We start from the raw sequence: 23,617 nt of genomic DNA, 5'->3' as shown, positions 1-23,617 counted from the left end.
AGACAAGATGAGTGTGTCTGGGAGGGCATGCATGAGGCTCCCCCTAAACCTAAACAAACAGGATCCCTTCTGAGCCCAGACATCTGGTCTTCCACTTTCATATACTTCTGTGTCTACCTGTGTTTGAGACTCAAGGCTTGTAAAATCTCGCTGTCGGGTTTCCTGCTGAATCCCAGGGGTGAAAACCGACACCGGGGGGGGCGACGCAGCGATCAGAACTGCAGCGCTTCCATTGGGTAACCCTCTATTTATTTATTTAACGGGGTACAACATGTCGAGATTCCTTTCACAAGAGAGAGACCTGGTGACTGTAAGGACCATACATGCAGCCATTTCGTTTGCTCATTAACAGTGCAGCACAGGGGTGGAAATAAGACTCCTGTTGCATTGCAGTTTGATCCGTTCCAGTTTTTACTAGGATTTGAATTAAACACACCTGAGCTTGTTCCCTTTGCACTGTGGCTAATCAAGCCTGTAGTAAAACCATGAACGGGTGAAACTGCTCTGCAATAGGCACCCCTGCAGTAGATTGGATCACTGAGTGCAATGCTTGCCTATTTTGTTTAGTACGTTTCTAATGCAATACTTTGCCACCTCCCTGCAGCATACTGGCTGCAGAATCAGGGCTCAAAAGCCACCATTATGCCACTTGTGCTGTTTGATAACGTGTTGGCTCGAAATCCTATCCAGTAGAAGATCTGTTCTGTCGTCGCAGGTATACCCCTGCTTCACATCTCAGGGTATTTGTGCTGACAATCTAACACGGAGGGTGCGCTCACCAAAGCAAATCTATTATTATTAGTTTATTTAGCAGACGCCTTTATCCAAGGCGACTTACAGAGACTAGGGTGTGTGAACTATGCATCAGCTGCAGAGTCACTTACAACTACGTCTCACCCGAAAGACGGAGCACAAGGAGGTTAAGTGATTTGCTCAGGGTCACACAATGAGTCAGTGGCTGAGGTGGGATTTGAACCGGGGACCTCCTGGTTACAAGCCCTTTTCTTTAACCACTGGACCACACAGCCTCGATCTATGTACCAAATCACTGATGCAGTGCACGGATCTCTATAGCAACGCTGTCAGCAGTGATGCCGAGAGGTTTTACATTTTTAAAAAAAGGGGGGTTAGTGCCTTTTCGTCACGGGACTTCATGGGGGAATCGAATGGAGGGCTTTACAAAACATCGCAGAGCACAGAAAGCAGGAGAAACCAGAAATTAAAAAAAAAAGAACAAACATACGAGGTACAGAAACTCATGGTGATACACGTATACTAGCATGGACTTTTCCTATAAAAAAAAATATATACAAATATCGTACCTGGAATCACCTCTCCAACACTTACAATACATGTTTACGGTCAGATCTACAGTTTTGTGTGAAATAAAGAGTTCAGTTTAGGGTTGCCCCCTGTCCCTGTTTTCCCAGGATCATCCCGGTATTGAGGAAGGTGTCTCTGGAATTCAATCTGCCTTCCTCGGGACACTAAATGTCAGGCCCATAAACTGAGCTCAAGTTAGATAAAGCAGGCTACAATATTGCTGCAATAGATGCACAATATGAATTGGTTGTCCATTTTGAGGGTCACATTTTGTCCAGAACGGTCCCATTATAAAATGCAATCGAGGTCCCCCAGTACCCTGCTTTCTGTTGCTCTGGTTGATCCGTTTATCACAAAACCACCCCTGATATCATCTTTCTCACGCATTCATTTACTCCCTCCTTGCCCCTCCTATCGCACTCTGACCAGGCAAGAGCCTGCACTGGCTTCTCAACACATGATTGGTCAACTTCATTTTCACTGGCTAATAGTTAAAAAAAGGAGAGAGAGAGAGAGAGTGAGAGAGAGAGAGAGAGAGAGAGAGAGACCAATAAATAAGAAATAAGTACCACTTCACTCTAGGTAACACCACCCTAGAGCACACCAGCAGCTACACATACCTGGGTCTGACCATCAGTGCATCAGGGAGCTTTAACCTGACAGTGAATGCACTAAAGGAGAAAGCACGCAGGGCTTTTTATGCCATAAAGAGGAGGCTCTACAATATAAATCCCCCCGTCAAAATTTGGCTCAAAATTTTTGAAAGTGTAATTCAGCCAATTGCTCTCTATGGCAGTGAAGTGTGGGGTCCAATCACCAACCAGGACTACACAAAATGGGACAAACACCCCACAGAAACCCTGCATGCAGAGTTCTGTAAAAACATCATGAGATTACAAAGAAAAACACCAAACAATGCATGCAGGGCTGAATTAGGCCTTTATCCATTGATTATTAACATCCAAAAAAGAGCATTAAAATACTGGATTCATCTAAAAACTAGTGATCCAAACTCACTCCATCATAAAGCCCTGCAATACCAAGAGCTCAGCCCAGAAAAGAGTCCCCTCAGCCAGCTGGTCCTGAAGCTCACTCAGCTGAGCAACACTGACATCAGTCAGCTTCAGGACAGCACTGCAAAAACAATTCCAATTAGTGTAAACCAAATTATAAAACACCTGAAACACTCCTATCTGGACCATTGGGATACAAATACTAAAACACAAAACAAACTAGAGTGCTATCGGACCCTAAATAGAAATTACACCCTGGCAGAATACCTGGTAACTGTCAGAAACACAAAGCAGAGGCAGATCCTGACCAAATACCGGCTCAGTGACCACAACCTGGCCATTGAAAAAGGCCGACAGAGGCAAACCTGGCTGGCCAGGGAGAACAGGCACTGTGGTCACTGTGAGACAGGAGAGGTTGAGACAGAGATTCACTTCCTGACACACTGTGAAAAATATAAAAACATAAGGGACATTTTCTTCCCCAAATTCTGTGATTTAGTCCCAGAATTCCCAAAAATGTGTGATACCCAGAAGCTGTCAATCCTGCTGGGGGAAGACAAACACACAGCCAGACTGGCTGGTCAATACGTGGAGACCTGTCATAGCCTGAGGGACAGACCGTGAACACGTCACACTAGAGAGGGAAAAGAGAGAGGGAGGGAGAGAGGGATTCTGTTTAATATAGAAAGAGGGAGGGAGGGAGGGAGGGGGTATTGTATAATTATGGGAGGGGGGATTCTGTTTAATATAGAGGGGGGAAGGGGGTACTGTTTGATATAGAGGGGAAGGGAGGGATTCTGTTTACTGTATTAATATAGAAGGAGGAGGGATACTGTTAGTATTAAGAAAAATTCTTTGTCTGTATATTTGAGTTGGTTATGCCATGTATGTGCTTTGGCAACACAATTATTTTTATTGTCATGCCAATAAAGCCAATTTGAATTGAATTGAATTGAATTGAGAGAGAGAGAGAGAGAGAGAGGGGGGATGGGAGGAGAGTTGCAATAGAAGGCGAGGAGGAGGGGGTGGGGGAGAGATGAAGGGAGGGGGTGAGTGGTGCCTCTCTCCACAGCTTGAGTACTCTCTTCTGGTTGTCACACTAGCAGCAAGGTTAGTCCCACGTGTGGGTAGCATAGCTTAGCATAGCCTAGCACAGCACAGGCTCCGACCACATATTTTTGGAAAGGATTATTGTGCACTTTTTTTGGAAGGGGTTGTGGAAATGCAGGGATGAATAGGTAAGAGTCATTTTTTTCCTTTTCAAGTTTCTTTTGTCTTTTAAATTCACAAAATAAAAAATCGCATGGTTATTTAGTTTTTATTTCTTCATTTTTTTTGTTATCAGTGCTAATGCAGACCAGCTGCCAGGAGAGAAAGACACTAAAGGTGTTTAGTAATGCAATGCAAAAGTTTATTTTTTTTTGGTTTTTCATTTAAAAAAAGACAGTTTGTCTTTAGACAGTATGGAAAATGTAAAAGTGATAATATTACATGTAATGCAGTTTGACCACATTTGTATAGAATTAAACTGAAAAATGAATTGATGGTAAATTCTGTATGTACACATTCAGCTTAACCCTGTTTGCAATTTTATCTCAGTCTATTTAAATACTTTTGCACGTTGTGTTTAGTCAGTGAGATTTCTTGCTTTCAAGTCAGAGATTGCAGTTTTAAACAGTTTACACAGAAATGTTTCTTTTTTTATTTGTGTTTTTGAACGGCATGCATGTATCTAGGGCAGGCAGCGGGTGGGGGTTTGTAGTGGAGGGAGGTAGGAAGCAATTCAGATCTATTCCTCAGCCTGACACTGCTCTGTAATTACCCAAATGTGTGCTTCTAAAAACATGCTTGCGAGCCTGTGGGACGATGCACTGACACGGAGGCTTTCTGATTCAGTTTCACAGCCGCATGCTGGGGAGTCACACTGAGAGCAGGCAGCAGAAATGGTGGCCGGTCGGACAGTAACTAATCAGGATTGCATTGTTGAAAAGAAGCCGTCTTAAAAAGTGAATATTCCCGCAGAATGCTGAGCCCCGTTGTGCCCTATAGTAAGTACTCTACGACTTTCCTTAAGCAATTGTTGTCTGGGTGGGAGAAAAAAGGTGTGTAATGAATTGCAACTAAAAGATATTAAACTGTGCTGGTTTGAAATTGTGTGCATAAAAAGGGGGTTTAGTGATGTGTGTGCAGATACAGCTGTGTGCATAATTGTTTTAACCTACATCTCTATGTTGTGCGATTTTTTAATATGGTTTTGAAATAGATTTAATAATGTAAGCATATTCTGGGGGACAGATGCGCATAATTTAATATGTGTGTAACTTATTACATGCTTTGTGCTTTATAGCTGTTTGCAGAGTTTGAGATTTCTTTCTATTAGAAATACAAATACATAAATGTGTGCACACTTTTCAAATCGAATTGCTCCCAACAGCAACTGTACTGGATGCAATATGCACACTGTGCCCTGTCCATTCATTCATTCATTCATTCATTCAGCATTCTGATACGGAATCACTAAACCAGTTCTAGTAGCAGTGAAGATTCCGTCTGAATGTTCTTTTACTATAGCACTGTAGGCTGGGCTACAGCAAAAGGCTGCTGTGCTAGGCTGCATGTTCCCCTGCTTCCCGAAGACGACAGTACAGCAATAATATCAACAACTGCCTACTCTCAAACCCCGACCTCAGTCACACCGACAGGAATCTAAAGCCCCAAGAGTCTTTAAGCATCAGAAGGCTTTTTTTTGGAAGAGTTTTGTTTAAAAAGCTTTGTTAAGCTGTCAGCATGTGGGATTTTTCTTTCCACCCAGGTCAGCCTTTGTGTGCGAGTGTGTGTGATTCTGCTGGTTGCGGTTCGCGCTTGGGGGAATCTGTACGTCACGCTGAGGGCTCGAGAGGATTCTACTGTATGTGGCTGCACTGAGTGGAGCCAGGGGTTACTATGAAAGCGTGATGCAATCGGGAGCTGCTGTTCTGCATTGCCTAATCATGCGATGGTAAACAGACCGGGCTTGCAGTGTGACCATGCATGTTTCTGTACATCATCATCATAATACGGCTACAAGTTAGCGATATTCTTGCTGGTATTAACATTAGATGATATTCTTAATAATAATAATAATAATAATAATAATAATAATAATAATAATAATAATAATAATAATAATATAAAATGTAGAAAAATGGCTCAAATGTATGGTGCAATTCATACTGGTATTAATTTGAACATTCTTAAATAATAATAATAATAATAATAATAATTCCAACACAGTATATGTGTATTTATACCAAATGCAGCTAAACCTGTTTTTCTGTACGTTACCAACTGGCTGCTTGTGTTAAAACGAGCCTGTCGAAAATCAGAGAGCTAAGCAGAGGGAGCCAGGGCACTATTTCATTAGCGGTCAGCTGTCCGTCTTCATAAATACATAACCTTAAAAAAAATGATTTTAAATTGTCTGCAGCTGAAGCTCTTTACAAAAATAATTTTAAAAAAAAAAATCGCACTTAGCGTCACAGCTCACTCACACGCGCAGAGAGAGCAAGTCTACTGAATTGTTCGCATTTTTAACATTTCCACTTCGCTGGGCAGCACAGAATAAACAGCCACTAACTGCTGGCCTTTTGTTTAGGAAAGGAATGTTCTTTCACTCTGCCTTACCTTGCTTTCTACTCCTCAGCACGCAAGCAGGGCTTAAAAAGAAACAGGCAAGTAAAAGGTGGAGTCTGGTTTAATGAAAGATAAAAGGCAAGAGTGGAAGTCTTATCTTTGAGACTTTCTTTCAAGGTGCAAAGATTTATTCTTCATGAAAAGGTTTTTTTTTTTTTTTAAATGAAAAAACATTAGCCTATAAAAGTGAGAAACTGATGGAAGAAATCGTGAAATTGGATATTAGGTTTTACGCGTTAAGATGATCCTGTTTGGCTTCTTGTGGGGTTTGATGTTTTTGTAGTGTTTGTGATAAATTGCTTCACACTTTTTTATGGGTGTAAGCCGACATGTACAAGTTATATATAAAAAAATGGCCTTGTACAGCATCGACACTACAATCCAACAAGTAACGGGACAGTACTGGGACACCAGGTTAGGCGTGCATTTGACGTCTATAGTTTTGTCAATAATTAACACAGTCCAAAAATCAAATCACTTTACAATTAACATCCCTGTTTTATATAGTTCCATCAGATAGATAATGAAATAATTTGATGAAATACATTACCTGTCGAGCACCAATAAAAAAAAAAAGTTTGCTATAACATATTTCTTTCCAAACCCCACTTGAGACTTGCGTAGGAAATGGAAGCACACGACTTAAGATTTAAGAATCATTTTGTTAACTGGAGCCTTTTTACAAGTACAGGAGTGTCCAGAGAGGACAGTCTCGTTTCTACAAGCTACGCTGCTGCTGTAGATATTTCAGTGCGGTGCTGCTGCTGTAGATATTTCAGTGCGGTGCTGCTGCTGTAGATATTTCAGTGCAGTGCGGTGCTGCTGTAGATATTTCAGTGCGGTGCTGCTGCTGTAGATATTTCAGTGTGTTGCTGCTGTAGATATTTCAGTGCGGTGTTGCTGCTGTAGATATTTCAGTGCGGTGCTGCTGCTGTAGATATTTCAGTGCGGTGCTGCTGCTGTAGATATTTCAGTGCAGTGCGGTGCTGCTGTAGATATTTCAGTGTGGTGCAGATATTTCAGTGCGGTGTTGCTGCTGTAGATATTTCAGTGCGGTGCTGCTGCTGTAGATATTTCAGTGCGGTGCTGCTGCTGTAGATATTTCAGTGCAGTGCGGTGCTGCTGTAGATATTTCAGTGTGGTGCAGATATTTCAGTGCGGTGTTGCTGCTGTAGATATTTCAGTGTGTTGCTGCTGCTGTAGATATTTCAGTGTGTTGCTGCTGTAGATATTTCAGTGCGGTGCTGCTGCTGTAGATATTTCAGTGCAGTGCGGTGCTGCTGTAGATATTTCAGTGTGGTGCAGATATTTCAGTGCGGTGTTGCTGCTGTAGATATTTCAGTGTGGTGTTGCTGCTGTAGATATTTCAGTGTGTTGCTGCTGTAGATATTTCAGTGCGGTGCTGCTGTAGATATTTCAGTGCAGTGCGGTGCTGCTGTAGATATTTCAGTGCGGTGTTGCTGCTGTAGATATTTCAGTGTGTTGCTGCTGTAGATATTTCAGTGCGGTGCTGCTGCTGTAGATATTTCAGTGCGGTGCTGCTGCTGTAGATATTTCAGTGCAGTGCGGTGCTGCTGTAGATATTTCAGTGCAGTGCTGCTGCTGTAGATATTTCAGTGTGGTGCAGATATTTCAGTGCGGTGATGCTGCTATAGATATTTCAGTGCAGTGCTGCTGCTGTAGATATTTCAGTGTGGTGCAGATATTTCAGTGCGGTGTTGCTGCTGTAGATATTTCAGTGCGGTGTTGCTGCTGTAGATATTTCAGTGTGGTGCAGATATTTCAGTGCGGTGTTGCTGCTGTAGATATTTCAGTGTGATGCAGATATTTCAGTGCGGTGGTGCTGCTGGCCAACACAAACAGAAAGGTTAGTTCCAGGAAGAAACATTTTTTACATTTAATTTATTTATTTATTTATTTATTTTAAAATTACTGAATCTCAGGCTGTTTTTGCGAAATCGTTCTGAATGAACACGCTGCGTTGACCATGCTTTTAAGATGTGTGGAGCCTCTCTGTGATATCCTAAGACAGTGAGGGGATGAGTAATGCACAGATGGACCAGGGGGGCTGGGGGGTGAGTGGTCAGAGCTTCTTTCCAGCTGCTCTTTGATATATTAGTGGACAGAGACTGGACATAATGATCCCAGCTCACAAAAAATGTAGGAGTCCCAGTTCTCAAGATAGAGCTGGGGTGCTGCAGGAATTACCTTGCTTATTAATGCGCTGCTTGTTTTTGTATTGTGGTATGCTGGCGTTCCATTTCAGATTGAATATTGCAGCAATATCCGGAACGAATCCCTGGAATAACAGATTATTTGTGCTTGTCTTTTTTGTTTTATCTTTATGTATTCAGTTTGCACAGTTACTACATTTTAATCTGATTATTCTGCAACTTTGAGGCCACAAAAACATCAATGTTCAGAAAAACAGACAGTAAAAAGCGACACAAAAAAAGTGTTTTAGATTATACAAACATAAAAATACTCCCTCAAAGCATTCCCCTGCCTTGATGTATAGCACCCTCCCCGAGACCTCCATAGAAATGCTTCGATTTATAATAATCTTTGCACGTTACACAATTATGCATGGTTTATAAATTATTATTACTGCCAGTGCTGGACGTAGGCATTATATTTAATGACCGCTCTGGGCTCCATTGAGCGCCCTCGCATTTGCCCAGGGGGACACTGAAGTACCCCATTGTGGTCATTACCTGCACAGAACGACCGACTCTCCTTCAGAGTTATTGCTTAAAATACAGCAAACAAGACGACCAGCTTCGAAATAAAGGCATGTGACAAAGCTTGCTTTCAATGCAGACCAATGGGGGCTGGAGCAGTAGAATTTGCATGCCGCTATACAGGGCGATTCATCATTAATGTACTGCATGCAATCACTGAGCTCCGTCACTGCCCTTGCATGGGATATTCCTTTGATTCCAGTCAGCTGGGGTGTTTTCCACAATGATGGGTGTGACGTTGATTGCAAGCTGTGTTGTCTTAATTTGTCTTGTAATTCGGCAATGTTCCTGGGTCTTTGAGTGTGTTGTATATGTATAACCTTGTATATGAACATATATATATATACATAAAAGTGAAAACAAGCATCCCTTTATTTCTGTACTACTGAAATAAATCAAAGCACAAAACTATCTTAAAAGGACATCATGCAGCATTTACATTTAAGGAGCATTAATGGAAATTTGAAATACAATTTCTTATCAAGCCCAACACAAAGCATAATTTAAACATGATTTAAAAAGTGCCACGAACATTGCAATCCACAATCTTTACAACCCACTATAATTCAAGTACTGTACTAAAAGCTACAGGGGAAAAAAAAAGATTAAAACTACAGTTTACTGGCTGTACTTGTAAATACAGTTCATTGGGGATTTCACAGGTTTATTCTGCCCCGTGTTCATTTAACAAGGATTCACCCTGCCAGCGAATCGATCGCCTGATTGTTTAAATGAAAACAAATCAACTGATAATTCCAGAGCGCGTCCGGCTTATCTCTTCCTGTCAGAGTGATTCATTAGAACGGAAAATCTCATGCGCTTTCTCTTTTAGTGCCTGGGGTCCATCTCCTTGCAAATAAATCTTTCTAATATTCCTTTAAAAACCAGGCAGACGCTTTAGAGGATGTTGATCACAGTCCGTTCGTGTTTGAAGACGCACGGAAAAATACCTGCGTCGTTGAATTTCTTTTAGTGTTTCTAAATTCAGCACTACTGAGCGATTAATGGTTATGGATCATGGTCTTAATAAAAACCCCTCTTCTAAAAACATGCATCAAATTACAAAAAACATGCAATGCGTGGGGGTACACCGTTTGAAAAAAAGGTGAAACTTATCAGTAACAAAGTCATACAGGCAAATGTTTCGGCTCCTGTCTTCATCGTGGGCACATAGCTTGGACAGATCTCTCTCCTCACTCATTTTGGGGGGGGGGGTCTATCTTCACTTTTGGGAGGTGGTTTCTTAGCAATGATACTGTGCCGATTCAGGCTCAATGGAAGCCAAAAACAGACGGCCCGCAGCAGTCTCTTAAATGGCACCTCTGTTCTTTAAAGATGCCATCTTGTGAGTAAATTGATCCCAGCCGTGTTTACAAGCCAGCTCGCACAATCAGCATTTTAACAGAGCCGCTTCCCCAGGAGGAATGTTGCATGCATGCATGGTCATTTAAATACTTTTAAAAGCACACACAGATAGAGACAGACAGACAGACAGGGGCGCACACAGCCCAGTATCCCCATCTCTTGCCACATCTTAATCCTGTCTACACACACACACAGCTGCCAAGTGAAGAGAATCAAAAGCAAACAGCGCACACTCTCCCTCTCGCTGATAACCATCGCTAGGGCTTATTTTTTTCATGGTAAAAAAAAATGGCTTATTTCACAGCATTTCATGGTCTAAAAAATTGCTATTTCAAGATATTTCATGACTAAACATATTTATTAAAAGGAGAAAAAAAATAGCATCATCACATTCAAAATTGATCATTTTCTCCACAGGTATTATACAACAAATGCTCCTAAATGTTGAAATGCTTGCCAAAAAAACAGCGAATGCTAAATTGTCAAATATTTAGGGGTTTTTTTTACTGTCGTTTGCCAGTGGGGTGGGTGTGAGAAACCTGCCTCCGTTCTGCTTTTATAAGATATAGTATTAGAGAGACACCACCTGGCACAGTTTACACTGGATGAAACCACACAGTCACGACTTGCTTAAATTTGACCAAGCAAAGCCCTTCTCCCAGGACACACTCGCACCACACCACTTCTAAAACGGTTGCCATCTCTCTACAAAAGCTTGTTTAAAATGCTGCTGAAAGGATTAGCAAGATTTCCATAATTGGAGACTCCTGCAAACAATGGGACACCAATGCCCCCCCCTTAGACAAAGTGGGTTTACTACGTTTCAAATGGGACTTTCAATATCTCCGCATCCCTGTGCGCAATTAAACAGATGTGAAGGTTTTTATTTACAAATCGGAATTTGGTGCTGGAACCAAGGAAGCACCGAACTTAGAACAGAGAAAAAATATATATATATATAGAGAGAGAGGGGGCACAAGAGGAAGATGAGTAAAGGTACTGAACAGAGGATATGATTAAGCACTTCTCATTTCCAGCTTCCATTCTTATCCCTTGATTTGGAAATCCCAAGTCCAAGCACGACAGGGCAGTTAGGTCGGTATCAGTTTTAGCAGCGGCTGTCAAGACAGATTCCCTTCCCACATCATCTCCTACACAACACATGCAGTTTACACCCGTTGCAAAAGACGCAACAGAATAGGCAAAAGCCGGCCGAGGCTCAATTGTGCTCGGGGTCAAAAGGCATGGAGAGCCGCAGTGTCTCTCAGTCCATTTCCAGTAAAACAATGGCTGGTGTCAGTTTACTGCGCTCTCTCATAGCTCTGGCTTCCTGCGCACTCCACACACACTGTGCACTTTGTTTACCACCACTCCCCCCCCACCCTTCAAAAAAAAAAAAAAATGCTTAGTTGTATCTTGCTCTTGAAAAGCGCTTAGCCGCTCTGTGACTCAATAGGCATGCTGTTACTTGCAGCAGTAGGATGTTATAAATGACACTGTATAACTGTTCTATAGCTGAATTGGAAGCAAAACAGATTTCTTTCATTATTTTTCCACCTATAAAAAGTGCAGAGATTTACAACATGGGCTTATGAAGGTGTCAAATATGCAATAAAAAAAATACAGAATGTAATGCCTGGGATATCTTTAAACACATTCAAAAAATAATTTAAAATACAGTGCACCTTTTAGTAATCTGACTTGCACATCATTTTAAAGAGATATTGAAAACAGTGAATGAGTGAAAAGCCCTTCTACTGTAAAATACAGGGCTTCCAAATTCAACATGGTCTAACATGAACTAACCAAATTAGTGAATTGTCGAATGGTGAAGTAATTGAGGGAACATCGTGCAAGCAAAACACACAAACACACGCACACACACTCTCTCTTAGTCCTTTAATGGATGCTGTGCTCTAACAAAGGCCAGCAGAGTTAGAGTGTTGATGAATAGATTAACTAGATTTCCATAATTAAAAGAGGGACTCTCTGCAAACAATAGGATTCCCCTCTTTTGTCTCCTCCCTGGGAATACCGGACTGGGGTGTATGGCCAGGGGAACGGGAAGCACGTTGGTTGGTTGCAGGATTTCTCACAGTGCTTCTGGGCGAGCCAGGAAGACCCTCTGCAAAACATCTGTCCTTGCTGGGAAGGAGGAGGAGGGGAGGGGAGGGGAGATGGATGCACAGAAGGATGCTCGATGGCTCCTTCAGTACCTCCCCACCAGGGAATACCAGGCTTGCCACAGTACAGCGTTCAGAGGACACTGTGTAACACGACCGCCGGGGTTAGTGCACCACATAGGAAGGAACAACACCGTGCAGATTTGTTTACATTGCAGTGCATGTCAGCTTTATCCCAGCTGGCCTGTATTGAATGATTCAACATGCTGAATAATTTGTAAACTTCTGCACAACACCACCTCCACATTCGTTCACACAGCTTTCACGCAACTGGCTTATTTTTATGATGTGATAAAAGTTACTTACAAAAATGCTTTAAATTCTAGAAAGGATTCATGCATACTAAACTTTTTTTTTTATTCACATTATTACATCCTTTACAGGTTACAGTTTTGTAAATAGGGACCTTTTTTTATTACTTTTTTGATTACTGATCAGTTAAAAAACTGCACCGTACGAGAAGCTGAATTTATGAGTTCACAGCATGTACTGTGAGTCTGTACCTCAAATAAGTTTACTGTGTGACTGGAAATGATCTAGCTATTAATTCATAAAATCTGAATCTTTATTAGGATGGCAGTTTACACCTCCTTTACAAGAACTTACAGCAGTCAATGTATATACACGAGTTAAAAAAAAATCAATTAGCCGTCTGCCCTCCTTCAACTCTCAGCATCCTTCTTTCTGTAAAGCTAAGAGCAAGAACTAGACTCATTCATTATTGATGCAGTTTGCTGTTGGTTTCGGATCTGTAAATGCATAGTGTAAAACTGCACTCCTACGTTCATTTTTATAAAATAGTTTAACTATGTAGTACGAGCATCCAGATGCTTTTAATGTGATGCAAAACTAGTTTAAAAATACAGTTATCATTTAGACAACCATCCCTCATGAGTGTCTCTCAGGGTAACTTGAAAACCTGCATCACTGCCTAAAGGAGGAGGGGAGGGAGTGATTCTGAATAGACCCAAGGACATTTCTACTATTGAGATTGGTCACAGTTCATTTAAATATGAAGAGGGTCATTTAAAAACCATCTGGACCGAATCTCAACACCGAGCCTCCACAATGAGCGCGACTGTCTTCTCCACAACGTGGAAAAAAATAAATAAAAAATAGAAAATGCTTTTCTTTTTTTTTTTTTTTTTTTTTTAAATCTTTTTCGTTCGATTTCTCTAACCATACCCAAAAAAAAAGAATTCTGCTGCTGCTGCTGTGTTTTAAAACCCCCCTTCCTCTTCGTTGTATTTACCCTCCGCTCAGAAGTGACAGATTAATAAAACCTTGCAATGCCTGGAATGCCAGGATAATATCTCAGTAAAGCCACACAGTCAACCGGCCGCCCTGTGCTGAGGAGGGAGGGAGGGGGGTCTGAGAGAGAGGGAGAGAGAGAGAGGAGGGAAATAATGAAACATCAATATAACAATTTATATCATTCAGAAGGCAATTAGAGCCAGTTAAAGCATTAGGTATTTGCTAAATGCAATCACAATAGCCACAAAGTTGTGCAGGCAAGCCAATATGAATGGAGAGTTATGCCACTACTAGTTGGATCCTCCCCCCCACCCTCTCTCCCCCTGGGGCTTTGCTGAATGAAGGTTTTTTTTTTTTTTTTTAACGGGGGGTGGGGTGGGGGGGGTTGGGGCCTAGAACGTGCACAGAACAACAAAAGCTCCTCTGGGTCCAGCATTGCAGATGCTGGCCAGTCAGGTTTCTTTCTCGTTTTCAGCTAGCCCAGAGGGCTAGCTCTGCTTCCCTTTTCTTTCTGCAAAGAGCGACCCTCTCCTCCTCCCATTCTGTAACATGAGAAACGTCCTACTTGTACTTCTGCTGCTGCCTCCTCCTCCCCCTTCCCAGCTGCACTGAAACTCAGGATCTGTTTGGCCTGCAGCGATGGCTATCTGTCCTTTTTCATTAGTTCACAGGAGGAAAGCCGATCTCTCAGGCACACAAGAAGAGAGCAATTAAAGTTCATTAAAAAGCCTTAATGACCCCCCCCTACTTAAAAGTGTGCTGATGCACAGAATGTTTCTATCCCCAAAGATACTTAAAGATAATAAGAGATGCTGTCATTACATTAAGAAGCCACCCCCCCCTCCATACAATATACAAGTGAGAAACTGTTCATGTTTCCAAGTCGGGGATAATGCCAATATTAATTGTGGTTTGTGGTAGGTGATGTGGAATTGCAGGACCCTGTCAGAATGCAGAGTGAAAGAGAACAAACCCTAACTGTGCCTGGAGCTGAGAAACACACATCTTCAGAATAAATAACTCAAACAAACTCCTTCTTCTTCTGAAGTCGGGCAGGCAGACGAATCGTTTCGGTGCTCTGCCTGATAAGGAGGTGACAGAATCACGGCTGGGCTTGGAAGTTTGACGCTTTATTTAAGGTCATTATAAAAGAAAAAAAAAAAACGCAAAAATACGTTTGTTGGGTGTCTGCATGAATAGTTGCAAACAGGCTAGAGAGATGTGAAGCACAGGAGATCTCAGACAAAGAAATGCTTGATTTATGTCGGCATATGTTCCCCAAGGATGTAAACCTGCACTCACTGTACAGGGCTTGGTATATGGAAATGAATTGTATAAGGGTGAATGTTCTGTTAAATCTGCACACTGGAGCCCATTGATGAAGCTTTTATCCTGCAAAGACTGGGTAGTTGTGTGTGTGTAATTATATTATATTAAATTATATCTATATATATCTATATATCTATATATCTCTATATATCTATATTCTGCAGCAGCGTAAAACGCACACACTATTACATATTTTATTATTATTACATTTCTTAGCAGATGCCCTTATCCAGGGCGACTTACAATTGTTACAAGATATCACATTATTTTTACATACAATTACATTATTTTTACATACAATTACCCATTTATACAGCTGGGTTTTTACTGGAGCAATCTAGGCAAAGTACCTTGCTCAAGGGTACAACAGCAGTGTCGTCCCCGTCCCCCCCCCCCCACCCGGGATTGAACCCACGACCCTCCGGTCAGGAGTCCAGAGCCCTAACCACTACTCTACACTGCTGCCCTACCTTACCCATTCTTATTATGATGATCAGTGGTGACATGTAGATATCGATGCATGTTCACATTCCATGGCATTTCCATATGTTAATATTTACCAGCCGGTAATGCAATCTTCTATAATGAATGCAATAAATACTGCATGACTGCTTGCATATGTATGTATGAATGCTTTTGCTTTTTCTTCCCGATAAGGAAAAGGCATAAATATGTATGTGTGCAATCCAGCTGATTAAATCACAGAATATTTCAAGCGTTTAAAATCTGCAGACAAGCAGTTTGCGTTGAGCAGAGGAGAGGAGACTGGTGTAGACTTTTGTAGCACAGAATACACAGTATTTTTGGTAGGCAAATGTGAATGCACAACAGTGGTCTCAGCTTGACATGGTTCCACATAGTAAAATAGATTCTTAAATGTAAATTGGCAGTATAATAAAAACAGTAGCTGTATGCGCTGCAGTGTCATTGCAGAGCAAACAGGCACAGATTACATGTGCATTATCTTGCTTTAGTAACTGCATTGCTTTGTAAAGCTGTGGGTGCATGAACACAAAGTGCAGCACAGAAAGAAAAGATGAAAGGGTTTTAATATGCGACCCTATGATCAACGGAAAATGTCAGCGTTGACTTGTAGTGTGTTACACTTTTACGTCAACCCAGTACAGCAAGATTTGAGTTTTGAATCAGTTCTCCAGCCTCTTGTAGTCTGAAAACAGCTTTCAAAAGGACAGCCTGCAGATCAGTGGGAGAGGGTTGTAAAACACACAGAGGTAATTAATGCCAGTCAAAGCGCACTTGGGTGATAAATTGCTTGAATGCTGAGCAACACATGTTAAGGAAAACTAAAAAAAAACAGTCTTTTAAAGTTACAGTGCGATATACCGACCCAAAGCAGAGAAAGAAAAAAGGCAAATGCAGTTATTGTTTAGGAACCTCTCTATCTCTCCATAATACTGTCCTGTGATTTACCACCCCTCCCAGCATTGTGGATGTCTTTTAAACTGTTCTATCTACAGTTTGCATTAGGGAAAACTAAAACAGGATCAGTCTTCTAAATGAGTGTGTGCTTTACTGAGCCGCACTGGGATGCCACATCTGCTTGAATCAATGAAGCGCCGTGTAGACGGAAGTGGAATAACTAACGTGGTCTTAAAACCGAGACATTCTGGTGCCACGAGGGATGACCTCGGTGTGGTCTATTTTCATATAGCACACACACACACACTGAAGATGTACTGCTGTATATAAACTGCCACCGAATGCATAACTTATACTATGTGCTGTACTGCGGGATTTATATGCACGCATCAGGAATGCATAACCCGATCTCCAGCATACCCACCACAAATAATCAATCTTTACTTTTAGTTTTCCTAATTCTCTGGCATATATAGGTATGCCAGCTCATCATGTCCCAGGCTGCTTGCAGACACACACGAGAGAGAGAGAGAGACAGAGAGAGATGTGCACATGTTGTTTTCTCTACGAATTAACCAGCCAGTGCTTGGAAACAAGTTGCTGCAGCTCAAGAGTTAATCCTGGTGTGACATTTTTAAATACATTCATTTCGTTGCTAAGGAATCTCCCAAATCCTTCCTGAGGTTTATTGGAGACTGTTTAGTACTGTGTGTTACAGCAACATTAAGGTATCTGGAAACCACTCCTGATGAGTTTTTAAAAATTGAATCAAGCAAATGTTCCTTAATTCCTTAAGGATGCTGTTGGTTGTATAACTAAAAAAAAATGTGTTTGATCAAGTTTTCAGCCTACACTACACTGCAGGAGGGTGTGCTCCAAACTGGAACACAAGTAGTGTGAAATGGGCCAAAGACATCTTTTACTGTACACGTGCTGTAATATTAATACCATTACTAAAAGCTCCCCCCCCCCCCCCATCTTCTGTCCTCAGGCCTGTTGAAGATGCACTGGACACCAGAGCATGCCCAGCCACTCAGCCAGTGGCCCGAACAGCACCTGGACGTCTCGTCCACTACCTCCTCCCCGGCCCACAAGTCCGACATTTACCAAAGTAGCCGGCAGCGCAGCAACTACGCCTGGGCCAACGACGACATCTCGGCGCTCACAGCCTCCAACCTCCTCAAGAGGTACGCAGAGAAGTACTCCGGGGTCCTGGACTCCCCCTACGAAAGGGGCAGCTACCCCGATGGACCGTTTGGGCCACTCAACGGACAGAAGAGCGAGTCAGAGCCGTGGCAGATGCCCCACGGCGCGGAGGGCCCCTACCCGATCACCCCGGCGCACGACGGCCTGCCCGGGTCCAAGACCCCAGCGGGGACTCCTGGGGCCCCGCCTGGGACGGGCAGCTCCTCGGTGGGGAATGGTAACCTCTCTGACCCCAGCGGCTACACCGCGGTGCTCGGAGGGCCGGCATCTCAAGAGTACACCTCTCCGTACAACGGGACTTACCTCTCCTCGGGGTACTGCACCCAGCCCAGCACAGCACTTCCTCCTGCCCACCCCGCAGCCCTCCATACCTCAGGACTACTTCAGCCTACGCACCCGCCGCCCAGTCTGATGCCAGGGTATGGCTCTCCGGGCTCCATGTATTCCAACTACCCTCCGAGCGGCTACCCGTCCCAGCCGGGTCTCGGGCCTGGCTACTCCGGGGTCCACCCTCCACCGCCCTACCTCCCGTCCGGGATCGCAGCCCCGACTCCCCTGCCCCCTTCCTCCAGGGCGCCAGGGGTAGTGGGAAGCTACGGCTACCAGAGCCACAATCTGACGCCCCTCCCCTTGGTTCCCGACGCGGGTGGGGGTGGCGGCAGCTCCCTGAAGCGCAAAGCCTTTGAAATGGTGGTGGAGGAGGAGGACGGCTCTCGCTACAGGAAGTACGGCTACGAGCAACCCAAGACTACCTCTGGCTCCCCCTATCACCTGTCAGAGAAGGGGGCCAACGACTGTAGAGGCAATGGCTTTGGTGCCAGCGGAGAGGGACAAAGTTACAAGTCCGCGAAGACGCCGCAGCAGCCGCCAGCCGTCATGGTGGAGGAACACGTGGGCAAGTACGGCAGCCAGCCCATGAAGGCTATGGTGTCTCCCAGCTACAGCAACGCCGGGGAGTACAGCCCTCCGCTGATGACCGGGGGGAACGCCGGCTTCACGCACCGGATGCAGGTCGCCTTCAAGCTGCCGGGCTCCTGCGGCCAGTCCGAGGAGCTCCTGAAGAGCGCCGACCCGCGGGTGGTGGAGCTGATCACCAACGAGATCGTGGACTGCGGGCCGCCCGTGCAGTGGAGCGACATCGCCGGACAGGTGCAGGTCAAAGCCGCCATCGAGGAGGAGCTGCTGTGGCCCATCCTGAGGCCAGGGGCTTACACAGCAGTCAGCCGGCCGCCCAAGACCATCCTGCTCTTCGGGCCCCGGGGAGGGGGCAAGACGCTGCTGGGCAGGTGCGTGTCGACCCAGCTAGGGGCCACGCTCTTCAGGGTCAGCGGGGCGGCCCTGGTCTCCAAGTGGAAGGGCGACGGGGAGGAGATCCTGAGGACTGTCTTCCTGATGGCAGGGTGCCGGCAGCCCTCGGTGGTCTTCGTCAGCGAGGTGGAGTCTCTGCTCTCGGGGGAGGAGGAGGGCGGCCTCAAGCCCCAGCTGCTCTCTTACCTGGAGGCTCAAGGCGGGGGGACCGGCGTGGTGGTAGTCTGTTCCACGCGGCGTCCAGACGACCTCGACGAAGCCGCGCACAGGAGGTTCGCCAAACACTTCTACATCTCCCTGCCGGACAGCGGGGTGCGCAGGCAGATCCTGCACCACGCCCTGGCCCAGCAGAGCTGCTGCCTCAGCGAGAGGGAGATCGCGTCCGTGCTGCAGCGCACCGAGGGATACTCAGGGATCGAGCTCGTCCAGCTCTGCCAACAGGCCGCTGCCTCCGCGGGGCAAATCCACGGGCTGCCCGGCCAGCTCCAGCCAACCTCCTACAAGGACTTTGAAAGCGCTTTCTGTAAAGTGCGTCCCAATGCCTCCCAAAAGGAGCTGGACATGTGCGTGGAGTGGAATAAGATGTACAGTTCAAGCCAATGAGGAGGATATATCACTATCTATCTGTTAAAGACGGATGGATCCAGTTTTTGGGTAGGCTGGGTCGCAACACTTTTCTTTTTGTTTAGTACTTATATTTACAGCCAAAAAATTACATTTTTTGGGGGGGGGGGGGGGTGGAGGGGTGGCTAGGGAGGGATAAAGGATTTTTTTTTTTTTTTTTTTGGTCCCAAAGAGCTGAACGAATGGGTATTTTCTTAGTGTGGGAGGGGTCTCAACGACGGCACTCAGGATATCTGCTATTTATTATTATCAGTCCGCACCGCTGTTATTACAACATACCGCTTTTAAAAAAAAACGGAGCACAACGGTTGTAAGAAAACCGAAAGAATATCATTCTGAAGACCAAAAAATTGCCACAGATTATCTTTGCTTTTTTTTTTTTTTTTTTTTAAATAGAAATATATATTTATCTTAACATTTCTCCTTCATGCACAAAAAAAAAAAATGCATGACGAGGAATCAAATCAGGACTGCTGAAGCCATGAAAAAAAAACACTGGGAAAAGCAACTGGATCCTTGGAGCGTGTCGAATTAAGAAAAATAATCATCCCATTTCGAGGAAAACTCCAAAATCATTAGCTATCCAGACAATACAAAAAGACTCTTAAACACACAAGGCATGGAATTCACGATCTGTCTGTTAATTCATTTCGAGGGAAACTGGTGAAGAGCACAAACACACCAGTGATGAAAAAAGAAAAAGACAACTTGAATGTTAAGCATGAAGCCGGTTCCCACAAAACTAAAACCACCGAAAGGGCGACGTTAACTGTCTTATCCCAGGCGCTCTTCTCTCACTGCAAGCGTAAAGGAATCTGCTCAAGGCTACAGCACAATTAAATATTAGATTGTTTTGCAAACTCTGACCCAGCAGGCTTTACGACACTGATAAACTACACTTCAACTGAACATCATGTAGAAAACAAAAAATGCCTGGACGCAGCCCTTAATATGCAGTCATCTGATGTATATTGACCTCAGTTTGCTTTTTAAAAAAAATTGTTTCTTAAATGTTTATGTAGTCTTGACTCAAATACTCAGGAAGAAATTATTTACCTCAAAAAAAAAAAAAAGAACAAAAAAGAATGTAATGGTGTACCCTTTTGTGGACTTTTTAGTGAACTTGTTTCTAGTAGAGTTTTAACACAAAATAGAAGAAAGAGGATTGAAACACAAGTTACATACACAGCAGCTGTGTGTTGTGTTTACCTTGGAAGAAAACAAAAAAAAAAAAAAACTTGAAGTTGAAACCAAGACTAAAGTTGAATGTAATTCAGGTACTTTTTAAAGGATTATTGATGCCATGAATCCTGTTGGTATATTTTTTGTTTGTGTTTCCTCCCACCTTTTTTTTTACTGTAGTGTTTTAGTGGAGTGATGTTTTTGTCTTCCAATGTTTTTTCAGAGGCTAAAGAAATGCTTCAGATACCATTTTTTGGACAAAGCAACACCAAGCAGACTTCGATTGGATGGGTTTAATTCAGTAAAATAAAAATAAAACTCTACATTGTAACAGACGGTCATCGATCCTTAATCCCAAACGCCCACGTGCCATGTAGAACAGCGGGTATTGTTTTTATTTTAACATTGTTTCTGCAAAGTTCTAGTGAGTTAAACCACCCAAAGAATGTACTCCTGGTACAGACTGCCTCCTAATTGATCATATTGATGGGAGCAGATGCTTTGAGACTGTTTCTAGAACTCTCGAGTTTCAAATCGCATGTAACTAATCAATCTCCAAAGCACTAAACCAGGACTTTCATCAGCTCTGTAGGATACATACATTGCTGTGCTTGAAGGTGATGCACACTGTTCTACAAGATTATTAAATATCTTTTCTTCAAATCGTCACTTCAGTATAGTAAGTATTTCTCCCTAGCAAACCCCCTTCGGTTCCAAAGAAAATATTGATCGCTTTTATAAGGCGTCCTGGCTTTATAATTGATAGATTATTACTCTGTTTTTAAATAAACACAGAGTGCAGTCTATGAGATTAACTGCTTTACTGGTCAACCCTAAAAAGATTAGCGTACTTAAAAGAAATTTCAATACACACCTGCACATCCCAAAACTGTGTATAATACTGCATATGTTACAAGAAAAAAATATATATATATATATTTGGCAAGGAGGACAGTCAGGAAAAACAGGCAGAACTAAAAAAAAAAACACCTTAACTATTTCAGTATATAAATTCATTTTCTGTGTTTTAAATTATTTTTTCGGTCTGTAGCGTTTCAATTCAGTGTCGTCCTATTCATTGATTCATCTGTTAAAACCCCCCTTCATTTTTTTTTTTTCTCTCAAACCCCTCTTTTTTATTTTTTTCTAAGACCGCGCTGCCCGCCTCTCAGAATGATGAATTGCCTCATACTGAACGCACCCTGACACAGTATTGTGTTTCTGCGCCTGCATACGTTCTTTTTGAGATGCGATTCATTGATTGATGTCCAGTAACCCAATATTACTATTCAGGATCCCAAGTGCAGCTGGTGCCCTTAATCATGAGAGAGGAACGGGTCGCTTGAGGTGACCTTTACTAAATGTATTGATCTGGGCAGAGAAGAGAGAGATTCAGGATTACTTAGTGTATTACTTTTTATAGAGCTACTATTACTACTGTAGGAAAAACAACAACAAAAACTATATAGAGAGAGAGAGAGAGCGGGGGGAGAGCGAGAGGGAGAGAGGGGTGAGAGGGGGGAGAGGGAGAGAGAGGGGGAGAGAGAGAGAGAGGGAGGGAGAGGGGGAAGGGAGAGGGGGGAGAGGGAGAGAGGGGGGAGAGGGAGAGAAAAAGGAAGAGAGGGGGGAGAGGGGGAGAGAGAGAGAGAGGGGGGAGAGGGAGAGGGGGAGAACAAGAGGAGGAGAGAGAGAGAGAGAGCGAGATATACACATATACAGTGAAAGATGTCCAGATTTGATATGCAGTGAAATTGTAGGTAACCTACACTCAGGGTAACAAACTGTCACGTTTAATTAAAATAAAGATGTTTATTTTCTTCTTTTTGACACACGCACACGTAGCAGATTTAAAAAAAAAAAATGAACATGGGAGCTATCGGTAAAAATTGACAGCAATTTTAGGTGTGACTTGGGCTGCAAACTGGGTAAAACCCATCCAAAAAACCTATCCCAGCGAGACTTTGGGGAGACAATAGCTCATTTTTTGCAGAATAGACTCCCTCAAAATGTTCCAGCTTCAGTTGCTGCTCAGACTGCACCTAGCCCTGCTTAAGGGAAGGAGGAGGACGCAAGAAATATAAAAAAATAAAACAATCAAACAGAGGGCACAAAATACACTGAGCTAAATAGTGCAGATTTTCACAGCAATGATCCGCATTGCAGGTACATCACTTCCCTCCCGCTGTTTGTACAAAAAATGGTATTTAACTACTTTATTTTTCTTTACTAACTTTGTTCTTGTATCTTGTACATTCTTTGTAACCATTTCTACCTCATTTTTGCGACAAGTTGTACATGAAGTATTTATTTCATGTCTTTTCAATGTCTGTTTAAAAAAAAAAAAAAAATTGTTTCTTGAACTGTAATGGTCTACCTCAGAAAAGACTGGCTGTATTTTAAAAGAAAGTATTACGCAGTATTAAAAGAGAATACGTAAAACTGAGGGTCTCCTTATGGTTTCTTTGACTGACGTCCAGCTACGTCAAAGACAGGACTGCACATTAGCACAGCCACTGCACTCCATTCAGAGGGAGAAGAGGAGGAGATGTGCGATTGTCTGCCCTGTGGCGTGTGGGTGGAGGAGAGTTAACCGCATTGCTATTGGGGCAGAGTTGTACCAATATTACAGATACAGCGACACAGTCAGTTTCATCCCCTAGGTGGCGCTGTGGAGCTGCGTTGAGAAATTATCCCCAGCGATCTCTTCTCACACACCGTGCAAAGACCAAAGACAAGGAGTGGTGCAGAGATGTTTAAATGTATTTTCAGGGATGGAAATAAGACTCCCATTGCGTAGTGGTTTGATCCATTCCTGGTTTTACTATGAGTAATAAGACCTTGTTGCCTATACACCCTGAAATGTGTGAAACCGCTATGCAACAGGAGTCTTATTTCCATAGAGAGAGCGAAAGCACACTCCTCAATCCTGACCTGAAAACCCCCTGCCTGCCATTCTGTCCTGGATCTCTCTCAAGCAGTGACTGATAATTGTACTGAACTGTGTGGTCTGCTTTGCGATATGCATTACACACGCTCA

General features: G+C 43.3%; 3 protein-coding genes across 3 annotated transcripts in view; 1 reads left to right on the top strand and 2 right to left on the bottom strand.

The window, feature by feature from the left end:
- Positions 1 to 1,899: 1,899 nt before the first annotated feature.
- LOC131720872 (alpha-globin transcription factor CP2-like) overlaps positions 1,900 to 23,617 on the bottom strand; it is a 63,577-nt gene continuing 41,859 nt past the window's right edge. The window contains exon 4 of the mRNA XM_059013189.1: positions 1,900 to 3,228. Coding sequence (XP_058869172.1) covers positions 3,178 to 3,228 — 51 coding nt within the window. The 3' untranslated portion in view covers positions 1,900 to 3,177. The remainder of the gene's footprint in view (positions 3,229 to 23,617) is intronic.
- Positions 3,397 to 19,488, top strand: LOC131720869 (fidgetin-like protein 2). Its single transcript, XM_059013169.1, has 3 exons — positions 3,397 to 3,574; positions 4,233 to 4,384; positions 17,252 to 19,488. The coding sequence occupies exons 2-3, from the start codon at positions 4,360 to 4,362 to the stop codon at positions 19,375 to 19,377; spliced, it is 2,151 nt and encodes a 716-aa protein (XP_058869152.1). The 5' UTR covers positions 3,397 to 3,574; positions 4,233 to 4,359; the 3' UTR covers positions 19,378 to 19,488.
- Positions 13,522 to 23,617, bottom strand: part of LOC131720871 (uncharacterized) — a 34,113-nt gene continuing 24,017 nt past the window's right edge. The window contains exon 5 of the mRNA XM_059013184.1: positions 13,522 to 13,668. Within this exon, the coding sequence (XP_058869167.1) occupies positions 13,629 to 13,668 (40 nt within the window). The 3' untranslated portion in view covers positions 13,522 to 13,628. The remainder of the gene's footprint in view (positions 13,669 to 23,617) is intronic.

The sequence above is a fragment of the Acipenser ruthenus genome, chromosome 45, assembly GCF_902713425.1.
Source record: "Acipenser ruthenus chromosome 45, fAciRut3.2 maternal haplotype, whole genome shotgun sequence".
Lineage (NCBI taxonomy): Eukaryota > Metazoa > Chordata > Actinopteri > Acipenseriformes > Acipenseridae > Acipenser > Acipenser ruthenus.
The sequence above is the reverse complement of the archived record's forward strand: the minus strand, read 5'-3'. Positions and strand labels throughout refer to the sequence as shown.